Raw genomic sequence first — 16,348 nt, 5'->3', positions numbered from 1 at the left:
TCTCAAAACAACAATATCAAAGCTTCCAGCAAAATATTTGTTAATGTATCAGGTCCCAATAACTGTTTAACTAGTTTTCCTAAGACGGTCCCGACTGTCAATACTTTCATTAATTTCTGAAATGTGCAATGAAAAGGAGATTTCCTTGAAGTCTTAATAAAATCTGACCCACCTTCCTTCTCTGCTTCCTCTTCATCTTTGTCTTCGAATTCAAACCCAGCGCCTCCTTCCTGGTCGTCTCCTTCCTCCGCTGGGTGGATCAGGCTCTCCGAGACGTTGGAGTGGCCGAGTCCGTCCTGCGGCTCGTGGGCGGAGATGTCGGGTAAAGAGAGGGGCGGAGGCGGGACGTAGGGGAGCGGCGGGCTGGCCGACAGGTCTGTTTGGTCCGGACTGGCCTCTTCGTTCACTCCGATGTCCTGAAGGGTTGAACACAGAGGAGTCTGGATTACTGCAGGTCTATTCTGATCATCTTCATCCTTTCTGAGCAATAATGGGCACCGAGTTTAGCACCCGAGTGTGCCGGGAAACCCACACTCTGTTAAGGACGGCAGCGACGAGTCCGCTACACATGGTGAGACACAGTGACGTCTGTGACAGGACAGCGTCTGTCAGCCGCTACAGATGTTTCGTTATTTAGCACGACGCTGACAGGCAAAAAGACGATTCTTTCAGCTGCCGCACCAGAACACTTCACTAAATGAAACCTGGAGATGTAGGGATTATTCATTTCGTGAAGTGCTCCATAAAAAGGGAAAAAAGTGACTCAAAACCACTTTTTCTCATTCTTTGTGCCATATGCAGACTTGTTGCCGTAGCAACCGACAACAACGTCACCTCAGGATCCAACACCAGAAATCATTCGCACAAAGACCAGAACCTTCAGTCCGTTACCGTTTTCAGGCTTGATGTTGATTTTGCAACAATTAAAAAGTGATGAATGTGGTTCGTCAGCTATGACTGCTAGTGGCTAAGCTAACACCGCAGCGGTAGATTAGCTGATTTAAACATCTGGTTCTCTTCAAGGCCCCACCTTAAAGAGCATGTAGCTCGACGACAGCGGCTCCACTGAATCCCCCGTCGAAGGGTGAGACGGAGAGGATGAAGGTGGGAGGCCTAAACACTCCTCCAGAGTCCCTCCTTCCTCTCCTGCCCTGTCTCCCCCTGAGCCTCCTCGTCCTCCTCCTCCAGGAAGCCCGTCTCCAGGGCGGCGGGGCCGAGGATGGGGTCAGACTCGTTGAACATGTGCTCAGCTGGACTGGTGTGATCCGCGCTGTCCCAGGGAGCCTGCAGGAAACCACACAGATCCAGAAAATACCAAAAAAACAGATTTTAGAAATGCAGATGAAAAAGATGAAAATGTGCTTTGGAAAAGAACACACCTTAAGAACTAGCTAACATCTCAAAATTACATGTTTTCAAAGTAAATCCTCCTGTTTTTGCCATAATTATTTAATTCATAGTTTGAACTTATTGTCAGAAAATCCAAAAACTAAACCAGCTTCAGGTGGTGACTTTTTTCTGCTCATCTCAGTTTTATATCTAATGCTGTTCAATCTGAAACTGAACCACTCTGAGGGAAAAAATAATAACTCTACTTTGCTATATTTTAAATCTTTCAAAAACAACAGATGAACTGTAAGGTGGCCTGGATCGGCTCAGCAGGAGGATCGGGACGCTTCCTGTGGGCCTGTTTTCCTCTCTCTTCTTCTTATTTCTCTAAAGTACGGTTGGCGTAAAGTCCTTCGAACCGCCTTGTGCTACACAAATAAACTTGATGTAACATTTTAATTACGTCACCTGTTCTCTGACTGGTCCGAGACGCTGCGTACCTGTAGCTGATCCAGCTCCACCGACGGCGCCAGCAGCCCCGTTTCCTCCGATGACCCCTGCTCACCCACCAGGACGTCGCTCCTCAGGTTGGCGTCCAGGTCGGCTCCGCCCACTCCGTACGAGTTGAGCATGCTCTGACCGCCGGTGGCGGAGTTGAAGGGGAATCCGTTGAGCGCGTCCTTGGAGACCTTCCCTCCGTGCAGCGCTCCCAGCTCCAGCGTCTCATCCAACGGGGCGCAGTCCAGGAAGTCCACCCGCGACCCCGGCACCATGCCCAGGCTGGGCGAGCCGGAGTCCCCGGCGTCCAGCGGCGGAGGCTGAAGGTGGGGGTGAGAGGAGGAGGATGAGGAAGAGGAGGGCGAGGGTGTGGGCGGCGGCTGCTGGTGGTGCTGGTGGTGGTTGGAGGCCTGGTGCGGATACTCCGGAGGCTGAGGGGAGTGATGGCCGAGCCCCGACTCGTACAGGCAGCAGTGAGGAATCTGCGACGAAGACGCCGCCATCCCAGGGTGGTGAGGGTGATGATGGGGATGAAGATGAGCGGGGTGCCGCCTGACGTAGTTCCTGTGAGCCTCCAGGAAGCTGAGCTGCGGATCGTTGAGGATGTAGAAGTCGGTGCGGCTCAGGCCGTGGCGGGCCGCGCCGACCAGCAGGTCCCGGTCGTGCTTCCCGCTCTCCCACCAGACGGGGAGGTAGAGGGACGGGCGGCACAGCTGGAGGCGGGCCGACAGGAGCGGGTGGCGCAGCACCTGCAGGTCGACACCAAGTTTTAGAACCGCTTCAACGACGGAGGCCCAGAAAAGCAAACCGTTTCTGCAGAGACCCGACCTGCTCTCGGATCTTCCTCAGCAGCTCGATGCGATACAGCGTCCTGGCGGCGCGCTCTTCGGTCAGCGGCTCCACGAGAACGCCAGAATCCGTCAACCCTGAGGAAACAAAGTGGAGATTATCAAGATTAAACGTCCTGTTTAGCAAAAGTTCTGCATTTATTCCTGATGGTAAGACGTACACAGAAAAATTAAGATTCACTGCATTTTAAAGTGTGACTAAGCTCCGCCCCCAGAGAAATTCAGAAAAGCTCTACCAAAGTTGGCAGAGCTTTGGTAGAGTTTCCCGGCGGCCATTTTGAGCCTCTGTACCTTCTTCCTTCTTCGGCGGAAGCTTGCAGGCCGTCCTGCACATGTTGACGAACGAGTTGAAGTATCGCTCCAGGCTCTCGTCCGTCTTCCTCTCCAGCCGGGCCAGCGCTCTGAACTGGGACCAGTCGAACGCCTTCCTCTCCGGGTCGTAGACGACGCCGAAGGACGAAACGGTGCGGTAGAAGTCCGCCTGCTCCCGGCGGGTCCACCTGGAACAGAACCGCAGGGATGAATCCCTGATGCCGGGGAAAACCCGATAAAACGACAATCTGCAGCGGCGTCACCTCCTCTGCCACTCCAGGAACAACGGATCCGTCTCGGTGGAAACCACCGAGCACCTCCTCAGCTCCTCGCCCAGCTGCCAGGCCAGCGGCCCGCCGCCGCCGCCGCCGCCGTGGTGAGCCGACCCCGCGCCCCCCATCGTCATGCCGACCAGGCCGTCGTGCAGCAGGAAGTCGTGCCGCAGCAGAGGCTCCCTGCGCAGCGTGAAGCGCTGGTAGGCCGTGATGAGGCGGCGGAACCGGGCCGTCAGGGCCGGGCCGGTGGGCCACAGCGGCCGCGCCTGGACCACGTGAAGAGACGCCACGCCCGACCCGGTGCCCGTCATCGTCGTGGTGACCAGGGGTCCGTCTTGGCTGCAGGGCTCAGCCGGCGTCTGAGAATCTGTGGAGGAAAACGGTTTGAAGAAAAGTTCAGATTTTCCACTGAACTTTAGTGGAGCTTCAAAATGCAAACGTAGAAAATATGAGCAAGTTTTTCTGGTCCAGTTTCTGCAGTGAACAGTTTAGTTCACTCCAGATAAGACAAACTAAAGCACAAGTAACTTTTCAACAAAATAAAGGCATTTAGTTTTAGGTAACTTTATTTAAGTTAATAATATTGATGAAAAACTTTAAATTCTAATAAGCATTTAACACTAGAATTGGAAAATATTTTAAATAAATAAACAAAACAACAAATAAAATTAATTATCAAACAAAATTGTCCTTCAGAAAAGAGAATAGTTGAGACCAAAACACCAGATTGAAGACGTTTATCATCCAGACTTTGGTAGAAAATGGAAATCTTTTAATTTATGATGCAGTTAATTGATTTATTGCTAATTGTGACAGGTCTTAGTGAAAGCATCCTGGTTGGCTGGCTAAGGGGAAGCGTTCTTCACCTGGAACGTCTTTCTGCTGCTGCTGCTGCTGCTGGAGCTGCTGCTGCTGCTGGAGCTGCTGCTGCTGCTGGAGCTGCTGCTGCTGCTGCTGGAGCTGCTGCTGCTGCTGCTGGAGCTGCTGCTGCTGCTGCTGGAGCTGCTGCTGCTGCTGCTGGAGCTGCTGCTGCTGCTGCTGGAGCTGCTGCTGCTGCTGGAGCTGCTGCTGCTGGAGCTGCTGCTGCTGCTGCTGGAGCTGCTGCTGCTGCTGCTGCTCCGCCGCCTCGGCCTGAGCCGTGCTGTCGGGCTTCTCTGACGCGTCGATGCTGGAACCTGTTTCCTCCCCCTCAGAAAAACAAAATAAAATGTTTTCTGATGGCTTTTAGCTGCTTTTCTTCATCGATTACAGTCCAGGACTCATTTCCAGATGAAAAAGCAGTTTTTTGTCTGAGAGACGCCGTTTGGAGACATTTCAGATTCCAGTGCAGTTTCTGGTGTTTTCCTGTATTTTAACAGGTTGTGTGCGTTTTCTTAAAGCTGCAGCGCCCCAAGCTCTCTTAGCATCCATCAATAAGCAATAAAAAGTTGTAAACGATGAGTTCCAACCTGCTGCTTTTACATCATCCAGAAGGCAGATTTCTACCAGAGAAAGCAACAAAAGAGCAAAAACCCGGAGCTCTACCTGTCTGGGGTCGTCTTGATCCTCCTCTCCGTTCGCTTTGCTTTCCAGCTTCTCCTTCGCCTCCTCCGTTTTACAGCTGCTGGCAGGGAAAAGAAAAGACATCGAAGGAGGGAAATCTATCGATCATCAGAGCAGCTGTTCAACTGATTAGAACAATCAGCAATATTACAAAATTTCCATCAGATGAACCAAAATATAAAGATAAATGGAAATGTTGGTATTTCAAATAGCAAAATGACAACAATTTATTTAAATAACATAAATAATAAAGTCAGGCAAAAGAAACTTTTTTCCAAATAAGTTTCTTTTCTTATAAATCTTTTACCAAACAAGGAACTGAATTTTTTATTCAGTTATTCACAGTGGGAAAAGAATCCAGAAAATTTACTAAAGTAAGAAGAGTGACACTTCAAGTAAAACGTGCAACAGTTTCTTTCATATCATCTACTCTAACAAGTTCCTACAACTCGCTGAAAAGTCACTTTTGAGTTAGTTTTGTCTTAGGAACTAGATCAAAATGACTCGATAGGATTTTCTGTGTTTTTGCAATTTAAGGATAATAAAGAAGAGAAATTGATCTGTTTTGTGCAATAAAATTCATCTAGCAAAGCATAAAAAGTTCCACTTTTGATTTAAAAACGGGAAAAAATAGAAATAAAAGTTCATTTATATCCAGAAGGGAATCATCTAGTAGCAGTTTTTTACCTCCTACTGCTGCAAGTCAACAAAACTTAATTTATTTTACCTTTCTCCAATGATTTATTCAACCTTTTCCTGTCTAAATAGAAAGTCTGAAGTCTTTAAATGCAAATTAAATGTTTTTTTTGGGGGGGAGAATTAATCATAATTTTCACCTGTCCGTCAGTTCGGCAGCCGCCTCCGGTCCTCCCTGCTCTGCAGACAGAGCGGTGACGTCCGGCATCCCGACTCTTTCCAGGAAGCAGAGGTCTGGATCGGCCCGCATGGCGTTGTACCGCTCGTATCCTGTCAGCGGACAGGAGCAGAAAACTGGTAAAACGCACAGCAGGAAGCAAAATGCTGCTCAGGTTTCATTAAATTCACGCAAAGATTACCAGAAACTACAAAGTGAGAAAATTTGCATTTTCAAGGGAAGTTTTCAAACATTTCCAGGAACAGGCAATACAGCCCCGTTACCTAGCAACCCCAGCCAGCCAGCCCCGTTACCTAGCAACCCCAGCCAGCCCCGTTACCTAGCAACTCCAGCCAGCCCCGTTACCTAGCAACCCCAGCCAGCCCTGTTACCTAGCAACCCCAGCCAGCCCCGTTACCTAGCAACCCCAGCCAGCCAGCCCCGTTACCTAGCAACCCCAGCCAGCCAGCCCCGTTACCTAGCAACCCCAGCCAGCCAGCCCCGTTACCTAGCAACCCCAACCCCGGTTAATTCCTACAACCAGAGAAGTTCAGTCTGACACACTGTGAGAAAAACATTTTTAGTTTTTTATTAGAACAAAAAATCTGGTTTCAACTCCAACGAATGTTTTCCAGTTTTAGGCTTTAAAAATGTCAGATTGCACTTTATTACAGGTTGACAGGTTTGGAAGCGGCCTCTGTGAATCGGGACGCAACACTGAGATTACTCAACTGTAATCTCAGCAATAATCTCAGCAGTAATCTCAGCAGTAATCTCAGCTGTAATCTCAGCTGTAATCTCAGCAGTAATCTCAGCAGTAATCTCAGCAGTAACCTCAGCAATAATCTCAGCAGTAATCTCAGCAGTAATCTCAGCAGTAATCTCAGCAGTAATCTCAGCAGTAACCTCAGCAATAATCTCAGCAGTAATCTCAGCAGTAATCTCAGCTGTAATCTCAGCAGTAATCTCAGCTGTAATCTCAGCTGTAATCTCAACAGCAATCTCAGCTGTAATCTCAGCTGTAATCTCAGCAGTAATCTCAGCAGTAATCTCAGCAGTAACCTCAGCAATAATCTCAGCTGTAATCTCAGCTGTAATCGCAGCAGTAATCTCAGCTGTAATCTCAGCTGTAATCTCAGCAGTAATCTCAGCTGTAATCTCAACAGCAATCTCAGCAGTAATCTCAGCTGTAATCTCAGCAGTAATCTCAGCTGTAATCTCAGCAGTAATCTCAGCTGTAATCTCAGCAGTAATCTCAGCTGTAATCTCAACAGCAATCTCAGCAGTAATCTCAGCTGTAATCTCAGCAGTAATCTCAGCAGTAATCTCAGCTGTAATCTCAACAGCAATCTCAGCAGTAATCTCAGCTGTAATCTCAGCTGTAATCGCAGCAGTAATCTCAGCTGTAATCTCAGCAGTAATCTCAGCTGTAATCTCAGCAGTAATCTCAGCAGTAATCTCAGCAGTAATCTCAGCTGTAATCTCAACAGTAATCTCAGCAGTAACCTCAGCTGTAATCGCAGCAATAATCTCAGCAGTAATCTCAGCTGTAATCTCAGCAGTAATCTCAGCTGTAATCTCAGCAGTAATCTCAGCTGTAATCTCAGCAGTAATCTCAGCAGTAATCTCAGCAGTAATCTCAGCTGTAATCTCGGCTGTAATCTCAGCAGTAACCTCAGCTGTAATCTCAGCGGTAATCTCAGCAGTAACCTCAGCTGTAATCTCAGCGTTACTCTGATGAAATGACAGAAACTTTCCGAGTCTCACCGTGTTTGTGGACTCCGATGAGAGAGAGACTTGTCAGCGTCTGCGTCCCACCAAGTCACTGGGATCTCGATGTAGTCGATGTCGGGAAGCGACACCTCCAGCTTACTGTCGGCGCACAAATAATCCAGCTGTTACCGTCAAGATCTGCACCATTTATCGAGTCCTTTCCTCTTGATTTTCTTCTACATCCTCCATGTTTGCTACGTACCTGGCAGGTACCCCTCCTGAGACTGATTAGCAGCCTCACCCAGAACCTCCACCTTCAGGTAGTACAGCATCCTCACCCTCAGCAGCACCCTGAGGCAAAGGTTGAAAACGAAAACTGAAGCTAAACTAGTGTAACATGTAAAGTGCACTGAGAGGAGGACATCAGCTGCTCAAAATGAGTTTTATTCATCTGGATTGAGGGGAGAAAAGGTTGCAGCTCCTCCATCATATATTCTACATGGTTCCTTTAAAACTAAGCTAGAGAAAAACCTTCTAGCGTTTACTCAATCTGAGCTCCTGTACTGACTTGTTGCAGTGCTGTTTGAGGTGTTTCTTGTAGCTCTCGTCCTGCAGCACCACCTCAGGGTTACAGTGGACCAGCCAGTCAGCGTTTTTAACGTCGGGAACGTTCAGCTGATTCTTCAGCTTCTTCCCCTTTCTGCCCCGAGGAACCGGAACAGACAGACCTGCGCGCACAACGAGACGCGTCAACCTGAACGGGCAAAAATAAAGCAGAACGCGTCACGTGTGGGCAGAGAAAATCTAACCCGAATGGTTGAGCAGCGCCTGGTCCTGTCCGTCTTTAGAAGGAGAGATCAGATCCCAGATGAAGCTCTTGATCTTGTCGTCACCTTTGTAGTGTTTCAGGCAGTAAACCAGCAGTGCCCTAAAAAATAAAACAGTCAAATTATGTCTGAATGCTTTCACTTACAACAAGGAAAGTTCAGCCATTATCAATTATTTAGTATTTTTCTTACCGACAGATGACCTCCATGTCTCTCTCTGCCAGGTGCCATTTGAACCGACCGTGGTTCAGGATGTCCTTCCACCGACCCCAACTGGAAACCAAGATTTAAATGAACAACACGCCGCTGCAGATCTCACACTGTGAACCGTCAGCACGACACACTGGGAGAATCTGGGCGTCGTACCCGAAGATCAGGAGGTTCTTCTCCACCCTGAAGCATTCGGCGCGGAGGTACCGCCGGGTGCGTTCGCCGAGGCGGCGGGTCCGGCACGGCCGCTCCTCCGAGTCGCTGTCCAGCTCGGAAAACTCCATCAGCTCGTCGTCCTCGAAGGAGTTGTAGTGGCGGGTTTGTTTCCTGACGCGCGGCGTGTCGATCACCAGGGACTCCTGGGCAGCCGGAGAGAAAGGAGGACGGGACATAAAATAATTTGGATTTTTTTCGACACTTGCCTGAATTTGTTTTGCATCACACAGCAAATAAACATTTAAGGGACATCGTGCCTTCTCTGATCTGGAGTCGATTTCCACCTCAGCGATTTTTGCCCATTTCTGCCAGAAGTTTGGATCGTCTAAAGAAATGTCCGTTCTGTTGCCGGACGACACAAAGCTGGCCTGAAGAAGAAGAAACGAAAATAAATCTTAAAAACTGTTTTATGAGCAGAATTAATAAATTTAGCAGAAAGTATCAAACCTTTGCAAACGTGGAGCCTTTCCCTTCAGACTGGATGGTGATGGTCTGCGTTCGCCTCTGCAGGATCTGATCGATGTCTTCCTCGCAGAACTTGGAGCCTTCGTCTTCCTCGTCCATCAGCGCGCCGTACGCTCCCTTCTTCAACAAATCCTCCACTTCCAGCTTAGAAAGCTGCTGCCCTGCAGCACCAAACAAAACACTGAAATTCAAGAACTTCTCAAGCATTTTCAAGGTCCGTTTTCAAGCTCTTGCAGCACCACACTTTGGAGACAAAAATCAATCAAATAAACCAAAAACGGCCTCAATTCAGGATTACATGATCCCATTTATTACTGGTATAAATAATGTTTTGTGACAGATTTCAGGGACAAGTTGAACTGAACTATAACTAAATTTTATGAAATGTCTCTCGAATTTAAGTGATTTTACGGTTAATGGAAAAATAGCTAATAAGGTAAAAAATTATTTTTCTTAGTTTTATAAAATTATCTGGTTTCAGCTGTAAATATTTTTTTCCAAATTTAGGTTTTCAAACAAATATTAGAATGCATTTTATTACAAAACTGTGTAGTTTGAATTTCAAGGATTATTTTGACAGAAATCAAGCACTTTCCAAACGCTGAGCTTTTCCTCCTGTTTCCTCGTTATTCAGACTCTCACCCCGTTGAGGCTTCCTTTGCGGTTGATGTCCTGAAGAACGGCTTTGTCCAAACCAGCTTCAGGCTGGCCTTGTCGAACATTTCCCTCTCGTACGAGTTTCTGGTGATCAGTCTGTAGACTTTCACCGCTTTGCTCTGTCCGATCCGATGGCATCGAGCCTGAGCCTGAAAAACACAACATAAAAGGCTCAGACAAATCAACGTGAGCAGAAATGTAAAAAGAATGTGGTTTAACTGAATGGACCAATTTAAAAACTAAGCTGGTTTAATAAACTTCAGCCTACTGGAATTTTGACATTCAAATTTTTTTCTCCAAATGTTGCCTAAAATCAAAATTCAGACTATTTTCTCAAAATTCACACTTTATCAGAATTCATATTTTTTTCTCCCCAAATACTTTTTCAGAACTCTGACTTGTTTCTCAAAATTTTCTCAAAATACACATTTTTTTCTTCAGAATTCTGACTTTTTTCAGTGGCACTAATGGTCTTCCATAAGCCAGGGGACGTGAACATGTTTTACATAAAACAAGTGGCAACTAAAGCAGCAGTTGACATCAGAACTTCTCTCTCAGGGCTTCTGACAGCCCAGATCCAGTCCGGTCCGGTCCGGTCCGGTCCGACCCGCTCCGGTCCAGCCTAAGCCGGCCTGTGTCTCCCGGCTCGCTGACTCACCTGCAGGTCGTTCTGCGGGTTCCAGTCCGAGTCGAAGATGATGCAGGTGTCGGCGGCCGTAAGGTTGATGCCCAGGCCTCCGGCCCGGGTGCAGAGCAGGAACACGAAGCGGTCCGAGTCGGGCTTGCAGAACCGGTCGATGGCCGCCTGCCGCAGGTTCCCTCGCACTCGGCCGTCGATGCGTTCGTACGTGTAGCTGAACGAACCAACAAGCAGATTTATGGAAACTGTGGCTGTTATTAACTGTGGTTTTCTACACTGCACTGTGAAAGTAAAATAAAGTAAAAGTTTCTGAAAATAAATTTTTTTTATTTAAATAAAAATAAAAAATAAATAAAATCTCAATTTTATTTATTTCAAGATATATTTTTATTTCACCGTTTATTTTTTTATTTTGTTGAGCTACTTTATATATTTCACTTATTTTATAACTCCAGTTTTATTTCATGCATTTATATTTAAAATAAATAAATAAAACTAAACTCCACATTAAAAAAACAAAATTTTCCACTCATATATTTAGTTTTATTTTTTTCATTAGGACATTTAATTGTTATTGCTTGATATTAATAAAGTTTGAATTCTATAGAAAATGTCACACTGAAAGACATTTTAATACCCAAAATAAACAAAACAACAAATAAAATGAATTATGAAGTGTCTGTAAGCAAATTGTCCTTCAAAATAAAAGCACCAGACTGAAGTCTTATCAACCAGTTTCTAGTAGAAAGAGAGAAAAATACTACATCATGAAATGGAAACTACTGAGTTTGTTTTAATTATTTATCATGTGCTTCATGGATTAATTTGGACTGGAATCAGAGTCTGCCTGTGATGATCGGGCTCACCGCCTCTGGATGAGGTAGTCCTCCAGGATGTCCAGGCATCGGACCATCTGGGAGAAGATCAGCACCTTGTGGCCCCCGACAGCAGCTTGGCAGCAGCTTGTCGATCAGAACCAGCTTCCCGGCCGCCTGGATCATCGCCTGCAGCTGGAAGTCCGGCGCCTCCGGGCTGTGGCTCTTCTTGAAGCTTTCCAGAATCTTTTCCTCCGCGCCTGAAGAAGGAAACGGTTTGAATAAAAACGTCGTACATCTGAAGAATGTTTGCTCCATAAACGAGGCTCTACCTGTGATCAGGTACGGGTGGTTGCAGCACTTTCGGAGCTCCATCATGGTGTTAATGAGGTTCGGCATATTGTGTTGGTTTGCTCCTTTCGACAGGAAGGAGAAGTTCTTCTCCAGGATGGCCCGGTAGTATTTCTTCTGGATGTTTGTCAGCTCCACCTGGACACACACACAAAAAGCTCTAAAAATAAGGAGAAACTTGAACCATCCCCAACAGAAACCCCATGACTGCGCAACAAAAATGTACCAGTCAGGATGTGGAGCCACAATAAAGTTTAAGGCTTTTGATATTCAGAAATTTCCCTGCATTTTCTATAAATTTTCTGAGATTATGTCAAAATTTCCTATTTTTTTCTCACAATGTTCAACTTTTCTGACTCAGAATTTTCCTTGTTTTGTTTTTTTTTAAATTAATTTCAGAAAATATCTAGAAAAATAAAACATTTAAAAATTTAACTTTTTTACTTTTTTGAAAATTATTCTGAAAATTTCAGATTTTATTTCTCACAAATTTACAACTTTTCAAACTCAGAAATGTTCTTGTTTCTGTCTTGAAAGATTTTGAGCTCAATCTCAAAATGTCTTGGAACTTTGGCAGAAATTGACCGTCTTCTATCTCGCAAAAGAGCTACGTAGCGAGGAGGGATGTATTAGCAGCTAGTTAGCGCTAGCCTCAACCACTTTGAGTAATTGAACGTAATGAAGACACACCACAGAAAAAAAGTGATGAAATAGTCCTTCATGACAACATTTACAGCCAAGTTACGTTTCTTTAAGTTAATTTAAGACATTTTACAGCATTTTAAGGTAAACTAGATGCTAGGTTTGTGCTACTATTTCAGTTTGTTTTACTTTATGGAGACAGATCCGAACCTCGATGATGGTTTCCTCTTTTGGCGCCAGATTTTTTTCCACATCGTCCTTCAGTCTCCTCAGCATCATTGGCTTTAAAATGGACTGAAGCTTCTTCACCTGTCGAGGAGCAAAGAGCAGATAAAAACACAAACGTCGACGTCGTCCTGGCGTCCTCGGTGCCGACCCGGACCGTGTCGACCCGGACGTGCCGACCCGGACCGACCCAGACCGTGCCGACCCGGACCGACCCAGACCGTGCCGACCCGGACCGTGCCGACCCGGACGTGCCGACCCGGACCGACCCAGACCGTGCCGACCCGGACCGTGCCGACCCGGACCGTGCAGACCCACCTGCTCATCTGTCTTCAGGTCTCCGAACTCCTCCAGGAAGGAGCTCTCCGAGGGAAACTGCTGCGGCTCCAGGAAGTTCAGCAGACTGAACAGCTCCTCCACCGAGTTCTGCAGCGGCGTTCCAGTCAGAAGCACCTTGTGTTCCTGTCAGGAAGCAGACCACAACATGTTTCACAACACGCATCACAGCCGGAGACGCGACTGAGCGCGTGCGGACAGACGCTGACCAGGTTCATGAGCTTCAGTCCCTCCAGCAGCTTGCAGTTCCTGTTCTTGAGGCGGTGGGCCTCGTCGATCACAACGCAGCGCCACTGCAGCTTCTTCAGCTCCGGGCAGTCGGCCATGATCATCTCGAAGGTGGTGATCAGGCCGTGGAACTTCAGCCCGCCTGAGATCGTGTTGCCCTGCAGCAGAGGATTCCCGGCTCAAATTCAGGACTTTTAAAGACCAGCATTAATGAAATTTAAGACAAATGTTTTGTCATCAGAAGCGATTCCATTACAAATGTGCGCAGAACGTTAATGTCACTGCACTAATGTTAAAAAAACACAATCGTTATTAAACTACGTAGTTATTAAAAAACTTCCTGTCTCATAATTTCTGCCAGTATTAACATCCAGTTGTATTTAAAGTCAACTTTTAAAAAGTGAAATTACAGCGTTTTGAGGACAACGGTGCAGATGAACGTCTTCGCCAGCCAGTTTGCTAGTTTAGCCACTTAGCTAATTTATCAAACTGGCTAATCCACTGGCGATGGAGCAAAAACCATGGCAACCTAACCGGCTACTGATGTAGCAATAAAGCTAATAAGCCAATAATTAGCTGCTAGTTAGCGTTAGCCTCAACCGTCTGCATGCGACTCAAACTTCTGCCTTACTGAAAAGTGCCGTGACATTTCATGGCTTTAGTTTTAGCTAGATGAATTTCTGGACGCCACCGAGGCGCAGGTGACCTTTCACCTCCTGACTTCCTACCTGCTGGTCTCTGTAGAACATCTCGTACTGCAGGATCATCTGGCGGCTGATCTGCGAGCCGTGGTACACGATGACGTTCATGTGCGTCCAGGTGCGAAACTCCCGCTCCCAGTTGGTGATGGTGGACAGCGGCGCGATGATGAGGAACGGCCCGCGGATGCCCATGTTGAAGATTTCGTACAGAAATGTGATCGACTGGATCGTCTTTCCCAAACCCATTTCATCTGCCAGGATGCAGTTTTCCTGAAACGAGCAGAAGGTGAGCGGGAGGGAAGAGGCCAGAAACAGGAAAAGGCTTCCCAGTGGGCCTGGGCTCTCACCTGTTGTACCAGTTGAACATCAACCAGTTCATTCCCTCCAACTGGTATTCTCTGAGCTGGTTTCCGTTCCGGTAATCTCTGGAGCGCTCCAGCTTCTGCCATTTATCTGGAGGTGGGCGTTCCTGCCAGGCGGAAAATTTAAAATAATCTTTCCAAGATTAATAAACAAAATAAAAAATTAAAGAACTTTTATTTTATACTTTTTTCAAGCAAAGAAACATTTATTTTTTCAAAGTGATTTTTATTTTGTATTATTTTTTATTATTATTATACTAATCTTTCAATTCATTTATTTTTTCCATTTTACTTATTTATTAATTTATCTATTTTATTTGTTTATCATATTACATGGGCTGATTAAAAGGACATTTTTAAATTTTCTTTTAGTTACTTTTTAATTCATTTTTTATCTATTTGTCATATTTAAATTTTTTTAAATTAATTTACTTTTATTATTATATTTATCATATTACATGGACTGATTAAGGAGAAGGTTTATTTGCTTAATTATTTTAGTTATTTTTATTAATTTATCATATTTTATGCTAAAAATAAGGAGTTTTTTACTGTATCAATTAATTTAGTTTTATTTACAAGTTTTATTAATTTATTTACCATATTATTGGGTTAACTATGGGTCTCTGATTTATTAATACGTTTATTACATTTTATGGGCTGACTATAAAAAGATTTTTATTTATTCACTATTTATTAATTAAATGGTTTTTATTTTCCATACAAGTTTTTATTTATGTTTCTTATAGGTGGAAGATTTTATTATTCATTATTTAAATAATTATGCTGCATTGTAAAATGTTTCATTTATATCTTTATCTTCATCGATTTACTCTCTTTATTTTTACTTTATTTTTCCACAGATGTGCTAATTTTTGCACTTATATTTTGCTTGTACAGTTATTATCTGCAGCCACTTGGATGTAACATGATGGTTATTTAGTATATGTGAAATAAAGCTAGATCAAATAGTAAAGTGCATTTGAATCAACAGAGATCTGACATGCTGATCGCTTTCACGCCGTCACTCGTCAGGACTTGAACGTGGTTTCTTTTCGTTTCTCTCACCATGTGTCTGAGGTCCGCCGGACGCTTCTGGATCTCCTCGAACTCCCGGACCTTCTCCGGGTCCAGGTCCTCCTGCAGCTCCCAGGTCGCCTCCTCATACGACAGGCTGCACCACTTCACCAGGTAGTGGGTCACCTCCTGCAGCCGGAAGAAGCACACGCTGCGTCGCCGCCCTCAACAACCTCCAGCAAATGAAACTTCCTGTCTGGGAACGTACCTCGCCCGTCTCCGTATCCGTGTAACGGCCACTTCCAGGACGCGGTCCACCTCCACGTAGTCTGGGTTGAAAATGTCGTCGTCGGGCTGAAGGGGGAAAAACGGAGATTATCGACTGGCAGTGATCAGCTCAGTGATCATATTCTTCATAAATTATTCTGATTTGGAAAAATTACTGATTTGGCACTTTGATTTAAAATGCAGTTAAACTAATCATTAAAATTATATTTTAAATAACAATGCAATAACAGTATTTCTTTAATAACCATCATGTGTCGCTTAAAACTATACTTGTAACTTCACACCTCAGGCCTTTCTGCACGACTTAACATCAACACATCGAAGGGATTTTCTGTTTTTTTTTAATAATTAGAAAGAAAAAGGAGATTAATTTCACAGAATCTGAACAAAGTAACTCTGCCGCTTGAGAAGTTCTGGTAGAACAGATTAGTAAGACTTTTCATCTTTTCAATATTTGTGTTTTGTTCTTTCAACAAATTGACTTTTTTTTTAGTCTGTATTGTCGATCAATCAATTTCTAAATGAGTTGACCATACATTCAATAATTGGTTAATCACTCCAGGAAGTTTCACCTCAGTGAACAGTGCTTCATCTGAGCCTGTTTGGTCCGGAATCGTTTGATCTTCTGGTGGATTCTGGGATCTTTCTCCAGTTCTTCCAAAGTGGCCCATTTGCAGTGCAGGTAGGAACTACAGGCGTAAAACAGAAAAGCAAAAAGATGATTTAAATCATGCAGCTTTCACTCAGTTTTTCTCCATTTGGATACAAAACCAATAAAGTTCAGTATGAATTAATGGCAGAAACTTACAGGACAGGATTTGGAAATCTGACATTTTTCTCAGAAATACAACTTTTGATTTAAAAAAAATTTAAATCCCAATTCAGGGAAAAGACAGAATCCTGAACAATCAGAATGTTAATTTAAAAAGGTCAAAATTTTAATTGGGAAAAAAAAGAGACAGAACTTTGACTTTGAAAAAATCTGAATTTTATTACAT

At 44.9% G+C, this 16,348-nt stretch overlaps 1 protein-coding gene across 1 annotated transcript in view; it reads right to left on the bottom strand.

Annotated features, from left to right (window-relative positions):
* LOC129372736 (chromodomain-helicase-DNA-binding protein 6-like) overlaps positions 1-16,348 on the bottom strand; it is a 53,294-nt gene that overhangs the window by 11,285 nt on the left and 25,661 nt on the right. Inside the window, 36 exon segments of the mRNA XM_055050196.1 lie at positions 173-416; positions 1,031-1,164; positions 1,167-1,284; positions 1,830-2,576; positions 2,656-2,753; positions 2,967-3,175; positions 3,251-3,629; positions 4,129-4,165; positions 4,388-4,450; positions 4,787-4,865; positions 5,641-5,770; positions 7,425-7,446; positions 7,448-7,529; positions 7,629-7,721; positions 7,939-8,098; positions 8,180-8,298; positions 8,390-8,470; positions 8,564-8,766; positions 8,881-8,991; positions 9,071-9,244; positions 9,725-9,786; positions 9,789-9,894; positions 10,404-10,599; positions 11,252-11,329; positions 11,331-11,460; positions 11,533-11,689; positions 12,404-12,502; positions 12,737-12,880; positions 12,964-13,140; positions 13,711-13,954; positions 14,031-14,152; positions 15,114-15,251; positions 15,331-15,353; positions 15,356-15,416; positions 15,923-15,933; positions 15,936-16,039. Coding sequence (XP_054906171.1) covers positions 173-416; positions 1,031-1,164; positions 1,167-1,284; positions 1,830-2,576; positions 2,656-2,753; positions 2,967-3,175; positions 3,251-3,629; positions 4,129-4,165; positions 4,388-4,450; positions 4,787-4,865; positions 5,641-5,770; positions 7,425-7,446; positions 7,448-7,529; positions 7,629-7,721; positions 7,939-8,098; positions 8,180-8,298; positions 8,390-8,470; positions 8,564-8,766; positions 8,881-8,991; positions 9,071-9,244; positions 9,725-9,786; positions 9,789-9,894; positions 10,404-10,599; positions 11,252-11,329; positions 11,331-11,460; positions 11,533-11,689; positions 12,404-12,502; positions 12,737-12,880; positions 12,964-13,140; positions 13,711-13,954; positions 14,031-14,152; positions 15,114-15,251; positions 15,331-15,353; positions 15,356-15,416; positions 15,923-15,933; positions 15,936-16,039 — 5,135 coding nt within the window.

The sequence above is a fragment of the Poeciliopsis prolifica genome, unplaced genomic scaffold (assembly GCF_027474105.1).
Source record: "Poeciliopsis prolifica strain line A6 unplaced genomic scaffold, Auburn_PproV2 SCAFFOLD030, whole genome shotgun sequence".
Classification (NCBI taxonomy): domain Eukaryota; kingdom Metazoa; phylum Chordata; class Actinopteri; order Cyprinodontiformes; family Poeciliidae; genus Poeciliopsis; species Poeciliopsis prolifica.
The sequence above is the reverse complement of the archived record's forward strand: the minus strand, read 5'-3'. Positions and strand labels throughout refer to the sequence as shown.